The sequence below is a fragment of the Thermothelomyces heterothallicus genome (assembly GCF_042370625.1).
Source record: "Thermothelomyces heterothallicus CBS 202.75 unplaced genomic scaffold P884_scaffold_6, whole genome shotgun sequence".
Classification (NCBI taxonomy): domain Eukaryota; kingdom Fungi; phylum Ascomycota; class Sordariomycetes; order Sordariales; family Chaetomiaceae; genus Thermothelomyces; species Thermothelomyces heterothallicus.
In genome coordinates, this window is record NW_027192567.1 from 1109546 (window position 1) to 1122583 (window position 13038).

Sequence of the window (13038 nt, forward strand, 5' to 3'; positions counted from 1 at the left end):
TTTTTTTTTTTTTTTCGTTTCTTTCTAGACTTTGCTCAGAAGAACACCTACAGTAGTCGTTGCAATGCAGGGCGGGCGTCAGTGTGGTCATCTTGTGCCCTAGTCCACCCGTTAGCAGCTGCCTCTGGTTTTTAAAGTGGGTTTAGCACAAGTCAGTCGGATACGCACTGTTGATGGCATAATAGTGGAAGAACTTCTTGACCTTCTCGGCGACCTGTGCCGGCGTATAGTAGGGTGCGTCGTCGTCCGGCTTGCGTTCGCGGTCGATGCTCCAGTCGTGCACAAGGCGCTGGAACATGCCAAAAGGACCGAGCTTGTTGAGCTTGCGCAGTCGACCAAAGATGGTCAGTTCCTGGTATGTCATGCCCATGTCTATCTCGGATCAGTATCGCCGAATCAATACTGCTCAGAGTGCAGGTACCGTACCTGCTTCGTCGCTCTGCACGTAGTCTTGCGTGATGGGCTCCTGCAAGAGGCGTAAGTTCAGCCATGTGCTCCTCCTTACGGGCGGGAGGAGTTAGGGCGGACATACGAGCTCGGCGGTGGGGACAGCCGTCAGGAAGTCATGGAGGCATGGCAGATCAAAGCTCTTCTCGGCCCATGCGATGAAGCGCTTCAGATCGGCCTTGTCGATAGAGCCGATGGGGTTCTGGCGAGAGTCAGTATCCGTCCTGTCGTTTGTTCCTGCCGCTACACCGCATGGCGGAGCCGACGTACGATATCAGCGCTCTAGGAAAAGGGTTAGCTTTGCTGTCCCCGCCGCATCCATCAAGCTAGCAACAGCTTATTGTGCAACCTACCGAGCAGTCGTACTTGGTCAAGTAGCCCCTGAGGCCTAGAGATCCAGACTGTATCAGCCTTGCCCGCTCACCACGGACTTGCTCTCTCGAAGACGTAGCAACGTACTCTGTTCTCTTTTTTGTCAGTTCATGGACTCGCCACCAACGACGCGAACGGTACTCACCTCGCCGACATTCGCACTGCCAAGAACCAGCAGACTTCCACCTCCGGGCCTTCCCCTCGCCGTGGGCAGAATCTGACCGAACTCCTGCACCGCCAGTCAGCGCGTGCGCACACGCACACGAACAAAGCTGGATCGCACGCCGGCCGAACTCACATAGGCCGTGACCATCCTGATTCTCGCTTGCAGGCACTGCAGCGTCAGGTTCTCCTGCACCGTGCCGCCCTCGACCTTGAACTTGGGATCGAAGCCGAGGGCGCTGACGACGAGCTTCTTCTGGGCCTCGTAGACGTCATCGATGTCGAGGTTGACGTGGTAGCTGCCGATGGCCTCGGAGAGGTCCTTGGCGCGCTGGCGGGTCTCGCGCGAGCTCTGCTTCCTCATGCCCATGTAGATGGTGGTGAAGACCTGGTTGCAGAGTTCCTGGGCCGTCTTGGGCAGGACGCCCTCGCCGTCGTATCTGGCGATGCGCTTGACGTCGTCGATGACCTGTTGGTTTCCTTGCTCGACGGCTTGCATCACGATGCGGCACATGGAGTAGACGACCACTGGGAGGTCGGTGAGCACGAATAGCCAGTCACGGCATGGCGTGGGCGGGAGCGGGGTTGGGCGTACCTGCGGTCGCACACGAGTCGATCCCCCCGCTCAGGGGCACCAGATAACCTGCGGCGCCGGACCGGCGGAGGTACTGTAGAGTTGGAACAGGAAGGTCAGAGCTCATCCCTCTAGTGCCTAGGTGGTTAGACTCACATCCCAAAGATAGCAGCCGCCGCAGAGGGCAATCTCCTCCTCAACCGAGTGGAACCGTGGCTGGATGGGCAGAGTTGGCGCCTTGCTGACATCGGAGTCGTCGGCTTCGGAGCTGAGCTCGAACGGGGTCTGGATCCTCTGATACTTGGCCGTGGACGCGGCCGCTTGCATGCCACGGGAGATGGCAGCGCGGTAGGACCGCACTTCCTCGAGATCGACCGTGGCGGTCACAACCTCTACGTCATTGAGGCTGAACTGAGACCCCTGGGCGACAACATCGCCGTTCACAATGATCATGGCACAACCGTCAAAGTACAGGCGCTCGCCGTCGCAGCCTTGCTGGTTCGCGTACAGGTAGACGCCGCCGGACTTACGGGTAGCCTCGGTGATCAATTGCAGGCGGGTGTCGAGTTTCCGCAGGGTGAAGTGGCTGCCGCTCGAGTTGGTGATGATCTCAACACCGTCCAGCGCCATGTCGATATGTGGAGCTTTGGGCGTGAAGAGCTCCTCGCACGTCTCGGCGCCAAAGGCGGTCTCGGGGGTGGAGATGACAGCATCGCCAAAGAGGACGTGAGTCTCTCCCTGCAGCTCGGCCAGCATCTTGGGCAGGTGGAAGAGCTCCGTCTCCCGCGGGCGCATCCAGGGGGTGAAATGCCTCATCTCGCGGTAGTTACCGTCGTTGGCGAGCCACATCTTGGGCCTGATCAGGAGGATCTTGCCGTCGAGGCAGATGACGCGGCAGTTGTACCTAAGGTTCCGGTGAAGGACGGGCATGCCGATGTCGAGGAGGATGCCATGAGTGCTCTTGTCCAGCAGCAGCTGGCGGAGCATCTCCAGGCTGTGCGTGTAAACATCGAGCTCGTGAAAGTGATCCAGGCTCGAGTACCCGCAGATTTCGAGTTCCTTGGTCCCGTCAGCGTGTACACATACATACTTCATGGACGCATTGTCCACCGCGATCATGGGAACCTACAGGCCCAACGCGGAGTCGCGCACCGGCCGCCTTTGCCTGGTGGATGCTCTCGATGATACGGGCAAGGTTCCCTTCCCACTGAGATCAAAAAGGTGTTAATCAGGTACGAACAGACGAGAGCAAACCGAGCGACGGCCGTTGGTGACTCACATCAAGAACCCATTGGTTCAAGCTACATGTCGCAACCGTCACGAGGTGACCCATGGTCGGCAATTGGGCGTTGCGAAGATATCAATGATATGTCCCGGGTTGTGGATGTCTTGGCTTTGGATTCGAGTACAAGGTCGTAGCAAGTAGCGCGGGAGCTCTGTTTATCGCCAAGGTACCAGCCTACCCTCTGTACCTGAAAGTATCGAGACTGCTGCAGCGGGGCGGCTTTCAGCGGCTGTTGGAAAGGTGGATGACGTTGAGCCGGTCGATTACCGATGGAGATACGGAGTATTTAATGCACTCCGTATGTGCTTTGCAAGAGCCGCAGCTACTTCAGCTGTTTGGGCCGACACAATACAAACAACTATTAGGTGCCTCTTAAGCGATTTACTCTGTATTGATTTTCCCTCTTTTCCACTTCTCTAATACCCCTCATAATCAGAACCCGCAGAATCGCGGGGCAAGAGATGTCATAAAACCATAAACGGCTAAGCAAGACTAGATTGTGGGTTCATGGTGGGGCGTGCACCTACTGAGATAAGATCTTATCGTTGCAACAAACATGGTCCAAATAGCGATGCAGGGTCCGGACTAACTCCGTTCATCGCATCTTGAAGATCTCCAACATCTGCTAGAAGGTAAAACACGAACAACATTGCCGATATAATCAAGGCACCATGGAACGCCAATAACAGCACCAGTTTTTGTGCAAGCACTCGCACTGACTCCGCGACGGAAACGGGTATCATGACATTGCCACCACAACCGCCAGAGCTTTGCGTCCTTGTCATAGGTACCTCTAATCGGGCGCATCCGAAATAAGTGGTTACCTTCTCCGACTTTCATCACCGACGCGGCACCACCACCGCACTCTCCACGACGACCATGGCTTCGCGCCTGCCAACCCGAGCGCGCCATTTATCGGCCACTCGCATCGCCCGCCGCTCACCACTCCCACCACCGTCGCCCCTCCTTCAGTCCCACCTCTTACAACACCCTCCCTCTCAACCCAAGCCAGCAGCCGCCGGCACGACCACCGCCATCCGCCACGTGTCGACGACCGCGCCACGTCCCTGGCTCCTCTCCGCCCTGCCCAACCTGGTCCCCGGCGCCAGCAGCGGCCCGCCGCCACCAAAGACCGTCCGCGCCCGCCGAGTGCTCCCTTACACGCCCGCCCAGGTCTACGCCCTCATCGCCGACATCGACTCCTACAAGCACTTCCTCCCCCACTGCGCTCACTCCCACGTCACCAAATGGACAACCCCCCCGAAACATCCACCACTAGCAGCAGCACCAGCAGCAACGACAACAACAACAACACCGACCAGATACCCTGCCCTCGCAGACCTGACGGTCGGCTGGGGCCCTTTCACGCAGACGTACACGTCGCGCGTGTACTGCGTGCCCGGCGAGGTGGTCGAGGCGGTCAGCGGGAGCGCCGACACGAGCATCCCGCGCGAGGTCCTGCGGTCGGTGGGCTACGAGCTCGGGGAGGAGTGCGGCAGCGGCGGCGGCGGCGGCGGGCGCCCTCCCCGGATGGAGGGCATCTTTGAGAGCCTCGTCACGCGGTGGACCGTCAAGCCCGCCGGCGTGGGCCACGGCGGCGGCCCGGCGGCCAGGGGAGCGGAGGAGGGGCCGGCGCCGTGGACCGAGGTGACGCTCAGTGTGACCTTTCAGTTCGCCAACCCCGCGCTCGGCTTCGCCGTCGGGCAGGTGGCCGACGAGAAGGTGGATGAGATGGCGGAGGCCTTTGAAGGGCGGGCCAGGCAGTTGTACGGCAGGTGACGCCGTGGCCGTGGAGTCTCGCGCGTTACTGATTTGTCGTCTCTGGGTCAAATCCGGCGCGTTGGGAGGCACGCAGGCATTGCGTGGATTAACTATCGATGCCATGCACAAGGCATGTACAAGACATGTATATCTATGTGTGTATACGATTTTTTGTCTTGTTTTTCCTTTTAGCTGGTTTCCTTAACTGGGGAAATCTGCATATAGACCAAAGAATAGACCAGCGGAATAGACCAAAACATCCAACCAACCACAAGATATGCATATCAAACGTTTGACGTTGAAAAAGCAAGACGAAAAACAAGACAGAAAACCGTCTAAAACAGAATCCAACGGAAGAGAAAGTCCCTCCCTCCCTCGCCATGGTGCCGACACATTGGGACTGAAAAAGACTCTTAATCTTTGCGCCGGAATCACCAGAGTTTGCCGCAGAATCCATCATGTTTCTTCCATCCATTCCATCAACGCATCGCTCTGTCATATCCCATCACTCATACCTCGTTGACTTCGTTTACTCATCCCTCATCTCTCCCCCCACCTACCCGTTACTCCTCATACTCCTCATACTCCTCGTACTCCGGCAGCAATGCGTCACGCTCGACCAGACCAGACCACACATCAGATCGGATCAGACCGTTACGCCACGCCGCAGAAACTAGGGGAACAAAAAGAGGCACAGAACTGGAGGGGATATCCCAACAAACTGAGCAGCACAGGACCAAGAGAAAAGCTAAAGAGAAAAAAAAATCAAAAAAGGGGGGGAGACCGTAGGCGACATGGTATCAAAAAGCCAAACCAAATAGCAGGTTGCAAGGAATGGTTGTCAAGATAGGAATCGAAGAAGGCCATTGCTGACCTCGTCGCTCGTCTTCCCTATAACTCCATCACGAGGGAGTAAATCAGTCGCGAATCCGGGCAGTGAGCAGCCAGACTGAGTTTAAGAAACATGGTGTTCTAGTTCTTAATGCTTCTTCCTATATAAACACCCGCGTTAGCATCGCCGTTTGAATCGACCAACCAATTGCACGGGGCCGAGCTACAGCCCGAACTCGACAAGTGGAGGGAATGCGACAGACTTGGGAAGCCACAGATGGGCAGGGTACAAGATGTACGAGGGGTAGTGTTTCTGGGACGAGGGTCGGGCTTTGTTCTTGGGCTTGCGCTTGCTGGGGGGAAGAGGTGCAAGTGCGGGTGCGGGTGCGGGTGTAAGGAGACGGGCTTGGGCAGAAGAATCGGGGCGTCTCGCTCCCTTGGGAGGGATGGGGCCAACATACTTCTTAGTACCGCTGGATTTAGGCTTGGCGCCAACCATCCAGCTGAGCATCCCCTGGGGCGCCCCCTTGTCCTTGCGCTTCGGCTTTTCCGGCTCGACTGTTACAATGTGCGGAGCCGCCGACGGCCGGGCCCCCCGCGGTACCCCGACTGGCACAGCACCGCCATTAGGCCAGACGCCGTTCGGCGGGGGACGCGGGATCTGCATGCCGCCGCCACCTCCTGGATGGGCACTTGGCGGGCGCACGAAGGGGACGGGCCCGTTGGCGTGGACAGTCCGGCCGTTGTGGTGGGGAGGCCGGGGGATGACGCCGGGGGGCATGGGAGGCACCTGTTGATTGCGGAGCGGGGCCTTGTCCATGGGCCACATGTGCATGGTGATGGCCCAGTCGGGTTCGATGACCTTTTCCCAGACGCTGGGGAGGATGATCTCGCCGTTGGGGCCGATCAGGTCGTAGTGGCCCTCTTGAACATGTGGGCCGATCACATCCACATGGAGGAAGGCCTGCTTAATAAGTTCTTCCATACCCTGCGGGGACGGTCAGTGAGTCTTAGCTCCGACAAGATATATATATGCCAGTGTTTGCAGCGACTTACCTGCCATGTCTGGCAGAGATGGAATGGGAAGCTGAACTTGCGGCCGACGGCGTCCTTGAACTTGATGGGCGCCTTCTCCTTTTTCTTTTCAGCCTCCTCCTCGGCCTTCGCCTTAGCCTTGGCTTCCTCGAGGAGCCTTTGTTTGAGGGCTTCCTCTTCTCTCTTCCTCTGCTCCTCCGCGAGCTTCTCTTCCTCGGCCTTCTTGCGCTCGGCCTCGAGCTTCTCTCGCGCTTCGATCTCGGCCTTCAACTTGGCTTCGGCCTCGAGCTTCTTGCGCCATTCGGCTTCCTCGGCTTCCTTCTTCGCCGCGGCAGCCTTGGCTTCGGCTTCGGCCTTCTGGGCGGCTTCGAACTTTTCGCGTTCAGCCTTGACGGCGGCCGCCAGCTTCTCCTCCTGCTCCTTGAGAGCCGCCTCGATCTTCTTTTGGGCCTCCTCTTCGATCCTCTTGAGTCGCGCCTGCTCCTCCGCCGCCTTCTTCTCGGCGGCGGCCCTGGCTTCTTCTTCGGCCTTGATTTGGGCCTTGATTCGTGCCTGCTCTTCCTCGATGGCCTTCTTGATCCTGGCTTGCGCATCAGCCTCGGCCTTGGCAGCGGCTTCGGCTTCGCGCCTCCTCTGCTCCTCGGCTGCCTTCCTTTCGGCCTCGAGCCGCTCACGGGTCTCGCGCTGGATGCGTTCTAGCTGTTCCTGTTGCTCCTTCCTCCTCTGCTCCTCTTTTCGTCTCTCTTCCTCCAGTTGCTCGCGCGCCCTCTTTGCGGCCTCGGCTTGTGCTTGCTCAACCGCCCTCTTTTGCTCCTCCTGCACCCTCTTCATTTCTTCCATTTGCTTCTTGAGCGCCTCTGCAGCCTCCTCTTGCATCCTCTTCTTCAATTCCTCCAGCCGCTCCTTCTCCGCCTTTTTCTTCTCTTCTTCCTCAAATTTGGCGAGCTGCGCTTTGAGTGCTTCCACCTCCGGGTTCTTCTCGGGAGGGGGCGGGGCAGGGGTTGGCGGTTTGGGCGCGGGCGCTTCCGTTGGGGGCGGCGGAGGTGCGTTATACAAGTACGGCTGCAGGTGCGGTGGCGGTATACCGTAACCTGCCCCCCCACCGGCGCCATAATAACCGGGGCCCTGGTGATAGGGCATGATGTCGTAGTGGCCGTGGCCACCCCGATGCTCATTCCCAAAGAAGCCAGGGCCAGTCCCGGCCATTGGCGCCGGGGCGAAGGGGTTTCGGTATTCATTATAGGGCACCATCTGGCTGGCGTAGTGATTCGGCATGTAGCCGACGTGGCTCTGCGCATATCCGGCCGACTGATGGCCGCCCCTAGCGCCGTAGAAGGCGCCTTGGTTTTGCGGCTGTGGCGGGCCGCCGTAGCCTCGCGCGTACGCCGGATAGTCCTCGGAAGGATCGAGACTCATTGGCGGGACCGATGGAGAGTAATAGGAATATGACTGCCGTCCAACAGGGATTCTGTGGTTGCGCGGCTGACCACGGAGCGGACGCGGACTGTGAGATCGCGGGAGAGCGCGTTGTTTATACTCTTGGCTTATTGAGGCTGAATCCGAAGGATCGAGCTCGTCGTACTCATCACCCCACTGGTCCTCGTCGTCCTCGTCGTCCTCGTCGTCCTCGTCAGCCAGCGAATCGTCGTAATCCTCGCTGTGCTGTGAGGAGGTTTCTTCGTCGTATTCGCTTGATGTTGCCGAAACTGGGGTACGTTTTTGACCTCTTGCTGGACTTCGATGTTTTCTGCGCGCAATGGCAAAGCGGAGTTGGCACGACAGGTCAGCCAAGGACTATTGGGTGAAGGGAACGCGAAGAATGGATTATGCGGCGCAGTCGCCGAGTCAACAAGGGGGGGAATCAGTTCCAATTTAAGACTTACAGCGGCATTGGTGATGCTTATATCCGTCACTTGACTCTCGACAACCGCCAGGGACGACCAAAAAAAGCGGGGTCAGAGTGCGGCTTAGATCGGTAGATAGTTGGCAGGATGTGAAGCCGACTTGGTGTGCACTAAGGATTTGAAGGGTCGGTGGTGGGTGTCTGTGTGTGTGTGTGTACACGTGTGTGTGTTTGAACGTGCAAGGATGTTTGCGGCTGGAACGCGCGAGCTAAGGAGAGAGGCCCTGTGTGCGTGCCTGAGAAACGGGCAAATGTTGTTGTGGTAGGGTTGAGAGCGTGCGCGGGTGCTCTGTGACAAGATGGTCGGTTTCAGTGCTGATTTTGGAGGGGGGGGAATTAGAAGTCTCGAACGCACGGCCGCTAACTATAAGTTGGGCGAAAAACAGGGAGGAGTTAATCGGGAACAGGCTGCCCGGATTGCTGGTCAGCGATGGCTGGAACTGCATGCGCAAAGAAAGCCCAGACCAGGTCCACCCGAGTGACAGCGGAGAGAGGGCAAGACAGGGGAGGTGACTAGGGCGAAGGAACCCAAGGCGTGGCGGGAGTGGTTCATTAACCCATTCCGCCCGCCATGGTACTAGAAAAAGTGAGGTGTGGACTGGCAACAGCTCAGATAGAGCGGAAACCACGAGAGAAGGGACCTGTATTCATATTATGGGAGGAAACCCCTCTAGCGCGGGGTCGGATACTTGCCTAGGTCAACTCGGGAGCTGGATGGGAGGCTGTGAGCCTGGCTAGTGTAGGGCGACACTCGTGACCATTTGGGGGGGGGGGGAGGGAGGACACTCAGTTGAGGAATGCAGGTGAATGGGACCGGCAGTCGGCTAGGGAGACGAACTGTCAGAGCACTGCCCGGCGGACGGCGGTATGTGCTAAGGAACAGCCCTCAATACTGGCATAGCGTCAGTGAGGGGCAGCACATTGCTCAATGGAACGTAGAAACCCCGCGACAGCAGTGGAAGCATCAGCAGAGCGGGCGTCGAAGGCACCTTGGCCTAAGGGAGAGACACCCGGGACTACTAGGTAGCCTTGGCCGCGATTGGGCTCCTTCCCGAATGCGCTCGTGGTGGACGGCAGGTATGTTACGTGTTGATAGTGGCGAGCGGGTTGTACTACATCAACGACAGCTCGCTGCTGAGTTTTGACCTCGAGTCCGGGGTCGGGGTTACGAACACCACGAAGCCATCGGACACGCCAGGACAACCTTAGAGACCGAAACTCTAATTGTCCCCGCCCATAGTCCATGCGGGACGGGTTGCCGCCACCTCGATGCTTTGGACAGTGGGAGAGTGCGCACATGGCAGGGATCCAGCCGCCAAGCCCAAAGAGGGGCAATCTCTCCAGTCGGCCCCCCGCACAGCAAGAAATAAAAGAGGTTTCCGAGAAAAAAATAGGGGAAAAATTGGGGGGAAAATGGGGGAGAATGTTGTGTTGAAACAGGACTGCCTGTGGATTAGGAGCGTAGGCACTATACCATATAACCGGCTACTTTACCCAACAAAGACCGGGACATGATAGCATCAGGAAGAAGAGGGAGGAAATATCGTCATACCGGCGGCGGGTTGCGGACCGGGTTGGGATGATGCTTGCCACAAACCGTGGGATCCCAGTCGGTCAGGTGGGCGGTGGGTGTTCCCGCTCGTCGATCTCGGTGAGGATGGGATGAACGCTGTGTGCAGTCCAACAACAGATTAGACCAAGTTCTAGGGTGGCAGGGAAACATTTTGCTGTGATGCCAAATCTGGCACTTATGATACCAACCTCAAATTTGTGCGCAGCGCTCGGCAACACATAGGTTTCCAAGAGATTTTGTATCGGAAAGTTGAAATCTTAAAGCCCGTCCCAATTTGGATGTCGCTTCTAATATCGACCGAAATTGGCTACAGTTGCAGGTTTGTACTGCCTTCGCATGGACGAAATTTTTTTCTTTTTTTTTTTTTTTTCTTTTTGCTAAGCAGCCTGCACGCAGAGAACAGATTCGGAGGGCACAGGCCACAGAGTGAAAACACGTATGGTAATGGGACGGGCCTGTATTGCGGTTTAGTGCTTTGAGTCGTATTGGTCGGACCATGTGTGCGATGAGACATGTTGCAGCCCGACGAGGTAATTAATTGTCCAGACGCTGCATGGAGCCTATCAACAAAGCGGGTGGTGCACGCCTGCGGTGACGAGCCGGCGGAGCGATGTTCTGACTACAGAAAAAAAAACTTCACTCACGGGTTTGAACTCGACAACAGCCCAAGGGCTGCCTGGTTGTCTGTCAGGCGGTGAGGCCTGTCAGTGAGCAGCAACCACAGAGAAGCCAACACCAGATTCTCAGCTTATGGCCAACCCCCACCAGCGTTGTTTTGACCGTTGACGAATCCAATTCTCGTTCTGCAATCTCACTCGCTTCTCGTGGCCACCAAGTTGACAATCCCACATGGTGTTGGTTTTTCCCCCTTGGCCTTGTTTGGCACTCCAGGCTCTCTAGAAACAAGAATCGCAGGGCGCGGGGTTGGGACGGGACTTTGAGGACGCAGGCGATTCGACTTCGTTAACCGACACTCGGACGCGAACCACGATGAAATTTGCGAGGCGATAACTGGAGTCACGTTTTGATTCTCGGTGGCAGTGAACAGGCAGACGCGTGCTCATGCACGATGAGATCCAGCGGAGAGTGACGCCTTAAGATATAATACGTCTTTGCCTAACAAGCGTCTTGATTGCCGCCCCTTGTTGCATACTGGAACTTAAGCTAACCTACCGCAACACCACCTTCGTTTTCAACTCGAGCTCCTTCACTAGACACGTCAATCTCAGGCTCCGCAATGCCCATTTCAGGCTAACACCTGACCCTCTGCACCGTCCTCGATAGGCACGGTGGCTCTTCGTCCTTCAACTAAAATCATCGTGCCGCCATTGAGGTGTCTGCGAAACCAACTACTGCGGGTGGATTATAGACATCGCGATTGCGTTGTCGGCTATTGCCCAGCCGAATCCAGCCAATTTGCTGAGCTGACACACCAGCCCAACGATTTCCGGGGTTTGTGTCCGAAGCACATTGGATGCGCACCAAAGAAAGCCTCATCAGCCAGCGGTAAGGCATGCAATCCAGTTGGGCTCTAGTGTAAAGGCCCGCTCCGTCCGTTCCCCACCGGAACACCAGACCTCTTCCTTGCTGTTTACTGGAGCCACGTTCAGGCTCCTGCCATCACGACGATTCGTACCCTCAGACCCACCTCGGCTACTACAAGAAGAAAGCGGTCGGGCACCAATGAGAACCGGCGGCTGTGGCTGGAATCGGTGCAAGACCTCGAACGCGATTCCGGAAGCTTGCAACGAGCGGGTGCACCTGCGCGCCGACTTCTCAAATCTTTGCCGTTTCCGTTATGACGCATGATATGACGGGCATGGCAGACGCGTCACTGGACCTCGTCGCAGAGCCCCTTTCCTCTTGTCCTCGGAGGTCATCACCTCTCGGTGGCGGCTGCATCATCAGCAAGCAACTCCCGAGCTGCAGCAACTTCGGCTTCGCTGTAACCACGCCAACCCCGGTCATTTGCGGTGCTGCGTCGGGTAATTTCGGACAGCTTGGCTGTGGCAAGCTCGTTGAGCCGCTCAATGGTGTTTGTGTCTGGCAGCCAAAAATCGCCCTCGTCTGTCTGCTTCGCTGGCTTGCCGCCGTCATCGAGCAGCTTCTTGGTGACCTAGAGGGCGTCAGCTGCCAATCTCCGAAGGAACACCGGAACGGCTAGGCGCTCACCAGCTTCAGGCCATAATATCCTCGCAGATAGTCGTCGCACAGCTCGATGCTTCGCGAGAAGCGCTTGATCGCCTCGGCCATATACTTCTGGTACGAGCCGTTGGCCACTCCCGGGGCGGTCGCGGCCATGTACTGCAGCTCGCCCAGCCGCGCGTGGATCTGTGAGAGCTGCATGAGCATAGGGCTTAGGTTCGGGGCTATGGTTGGACTGCATACATTCCACGCATTTGGCGCCAAAACCAGGACCTCCTCCATAGCGTAGATGGCTTGTGGATACAGGCCCTGGGATAGGTAAATATCCGACAGCTCAGACCACGCTTCGGCATCGGTGGGGGAGTAGTCGAGAAGCTGTACCAACGCTGATGTCGCGTCGGAAATGCGTCCCATGGACCGCAGCAGCGCGATGCGCCTCTTTGCAACAGGCTGAGTCTCCGTGTTAGCCACCGATCGCGCCAGGGACAACAACGAAGAATGTGGAGACGGCGCGGACGAACAATGTTGGTGTCATTCTCGCTGAGCATCTGGTCATATTCCTTCAGCACATCCTCCAACGCGCCATCGTTTTTGGCCTCGGCTTCCTTCACCAGGCCCCTGAGGGCCTGCACCCGTTCGTTGTCATCTCCAAACCGAGCGACGAGACGGTTGAGGCAGGCGTGCGCAGCCTGATCATCCCCGGTTCGGAGACACGCCAGAATGAGGTTCTCGTACTGGAGCCACTGCTCTGGCTTCTCGGAGCCGGAGAGCAACGTGCTGAAAGGCGAGGAAGACGCGGTCGAGGGTGAGCTTCGGAGGATTGCAGGCGCTTGCTGGGACAAAGCCAGCGCTGCCGCCGGGGACAGCTGGACTGGCGTCTGAAGAACCGTGGATGACATGTTTCACGATGTATGCCCCTCAATTGATCCGACGGACGCGGAGGGGATGAA

General features: G+C 57.5%; 5 protein-coding genes across 5 annotated transcripts in view; 2 read left to right on the forward strand and 3 right to left on the reverse strand.

Moving 5' to 3' along the window:
• The window catches only part of P884DRAFT_298347 (uncharacterized protein), a gene marked incomplete at both ends in the record, with an annotated part of 3084 nt that extends 196 nt beyond the window's left edge, over window positions 1-2888 (reverse strand). The window contains 12 exons of the mRNA XM_069444595.1: window positions 52-99; window positions 169-372; window positions 427-466; window positions 533-649; window positions 718-729; window positions 801-835; window positions 961-1048; window positions 1118-1509; window positions 1577-1649; window positions 1712-2614; window positions 2685-2762; window positions 2835-2888. Coding sequence (XP_069299414.1) covers window positions 52-99; window positions 169-372; window positions 427-466; window positions 533-649; window positions 718-729; window positions 801-835; window positions 961-1048; window positions 1118-1509; window positions 1577-1649; window positions 1712-2614; window positions 2685-2762; window positions 2835-2888 — 2044 coding nt within the window. The remainder of the gene's footprint in view (window positions 1-51; window positions 100-168; window positions 373-426; window positions 467-532; window positions 650-717; window positions 730-800; window positions 836-960; window positions 1049-1117; window positions 1510-1576; window positions 1650-1711; window positions 2615-2684; window positions 2763-2834) is intronic.
• A 554-nt stretch (window positions 2889-3442) lies between these two features.
• On the forward strand, window positions 3443-4760 carry P884DRAFT_290881 (dehydrase and lipid transport-domain-containing protein). Its single transcript, XM_069444079.1, has one exon. It carries the CDS (start codon window positions 3720-3722, stop codon window positions 4617-4619), a length of 900 nt encoding a protein of 299 aa, XP_069299415.1. The 5' UTR covers window positions 3443-3719; the 3' UTR covers window positions 4620-4760.
• An 895-nt stretch (window positions 4761-5655) lies between these two features.
• P884DRAFT_268389 (uncharacterized protein) lies at window positions 5656-8358 on the reverse strand (the record flags this gene model as incomplete). Its single annotated transcript, XM_069442191.1, has 3 exons — window positions 5656-6420; window positions 6489-8214; window positions 8351-8358. The coding sequence occupies 3 exons, from the start codon at window positions 8356-8358 to the stop codon at window positions 5656-5658; spliced, it is 2499 nt and encodes an 832-aa protein (XP_069299416.1).
• Window positions 8359-10397: 2039 nt separating this feature from the next.
• Window positions 10398-10740, forward strand: P884DRAFT_114773 (uncharacterized protein). Its single transcript, XM_069437101.1, has one exon. The coding sequence runs from the start codon at window positions 10456-10458 to the stop codon at window positions 10639-10641; it is 186 nt and encodes a 61-aa protein (XP_069299417.1). The 5' UTR covers window positions 10398-10455; the 3' UTR covers window positions 10642-10740.
• Window positions 10741-11822: 1082 nt separating this feature from the next.
• On the reverse strand, window positions 11823-12987 carry P884DRAFT_195772 (uncharacterized protein; the record flags this gene model as incomplete). Its single annotated transcript, XM_069437928.1, has 3 exons — window positions 11823-12059; window positions 12116-12538; window positions 12610-12987. The coding sequence occupies 3 exons, from the start codon at window positions 12985-12987 to the stop codon at window positions 11823-11825; spliced, it is 1038 nt and encodes a 345-aa protein (XP_069299418.1).
• Between the last annotated feature and the right edge of the window lie 51 nt (window positions 12988-13038).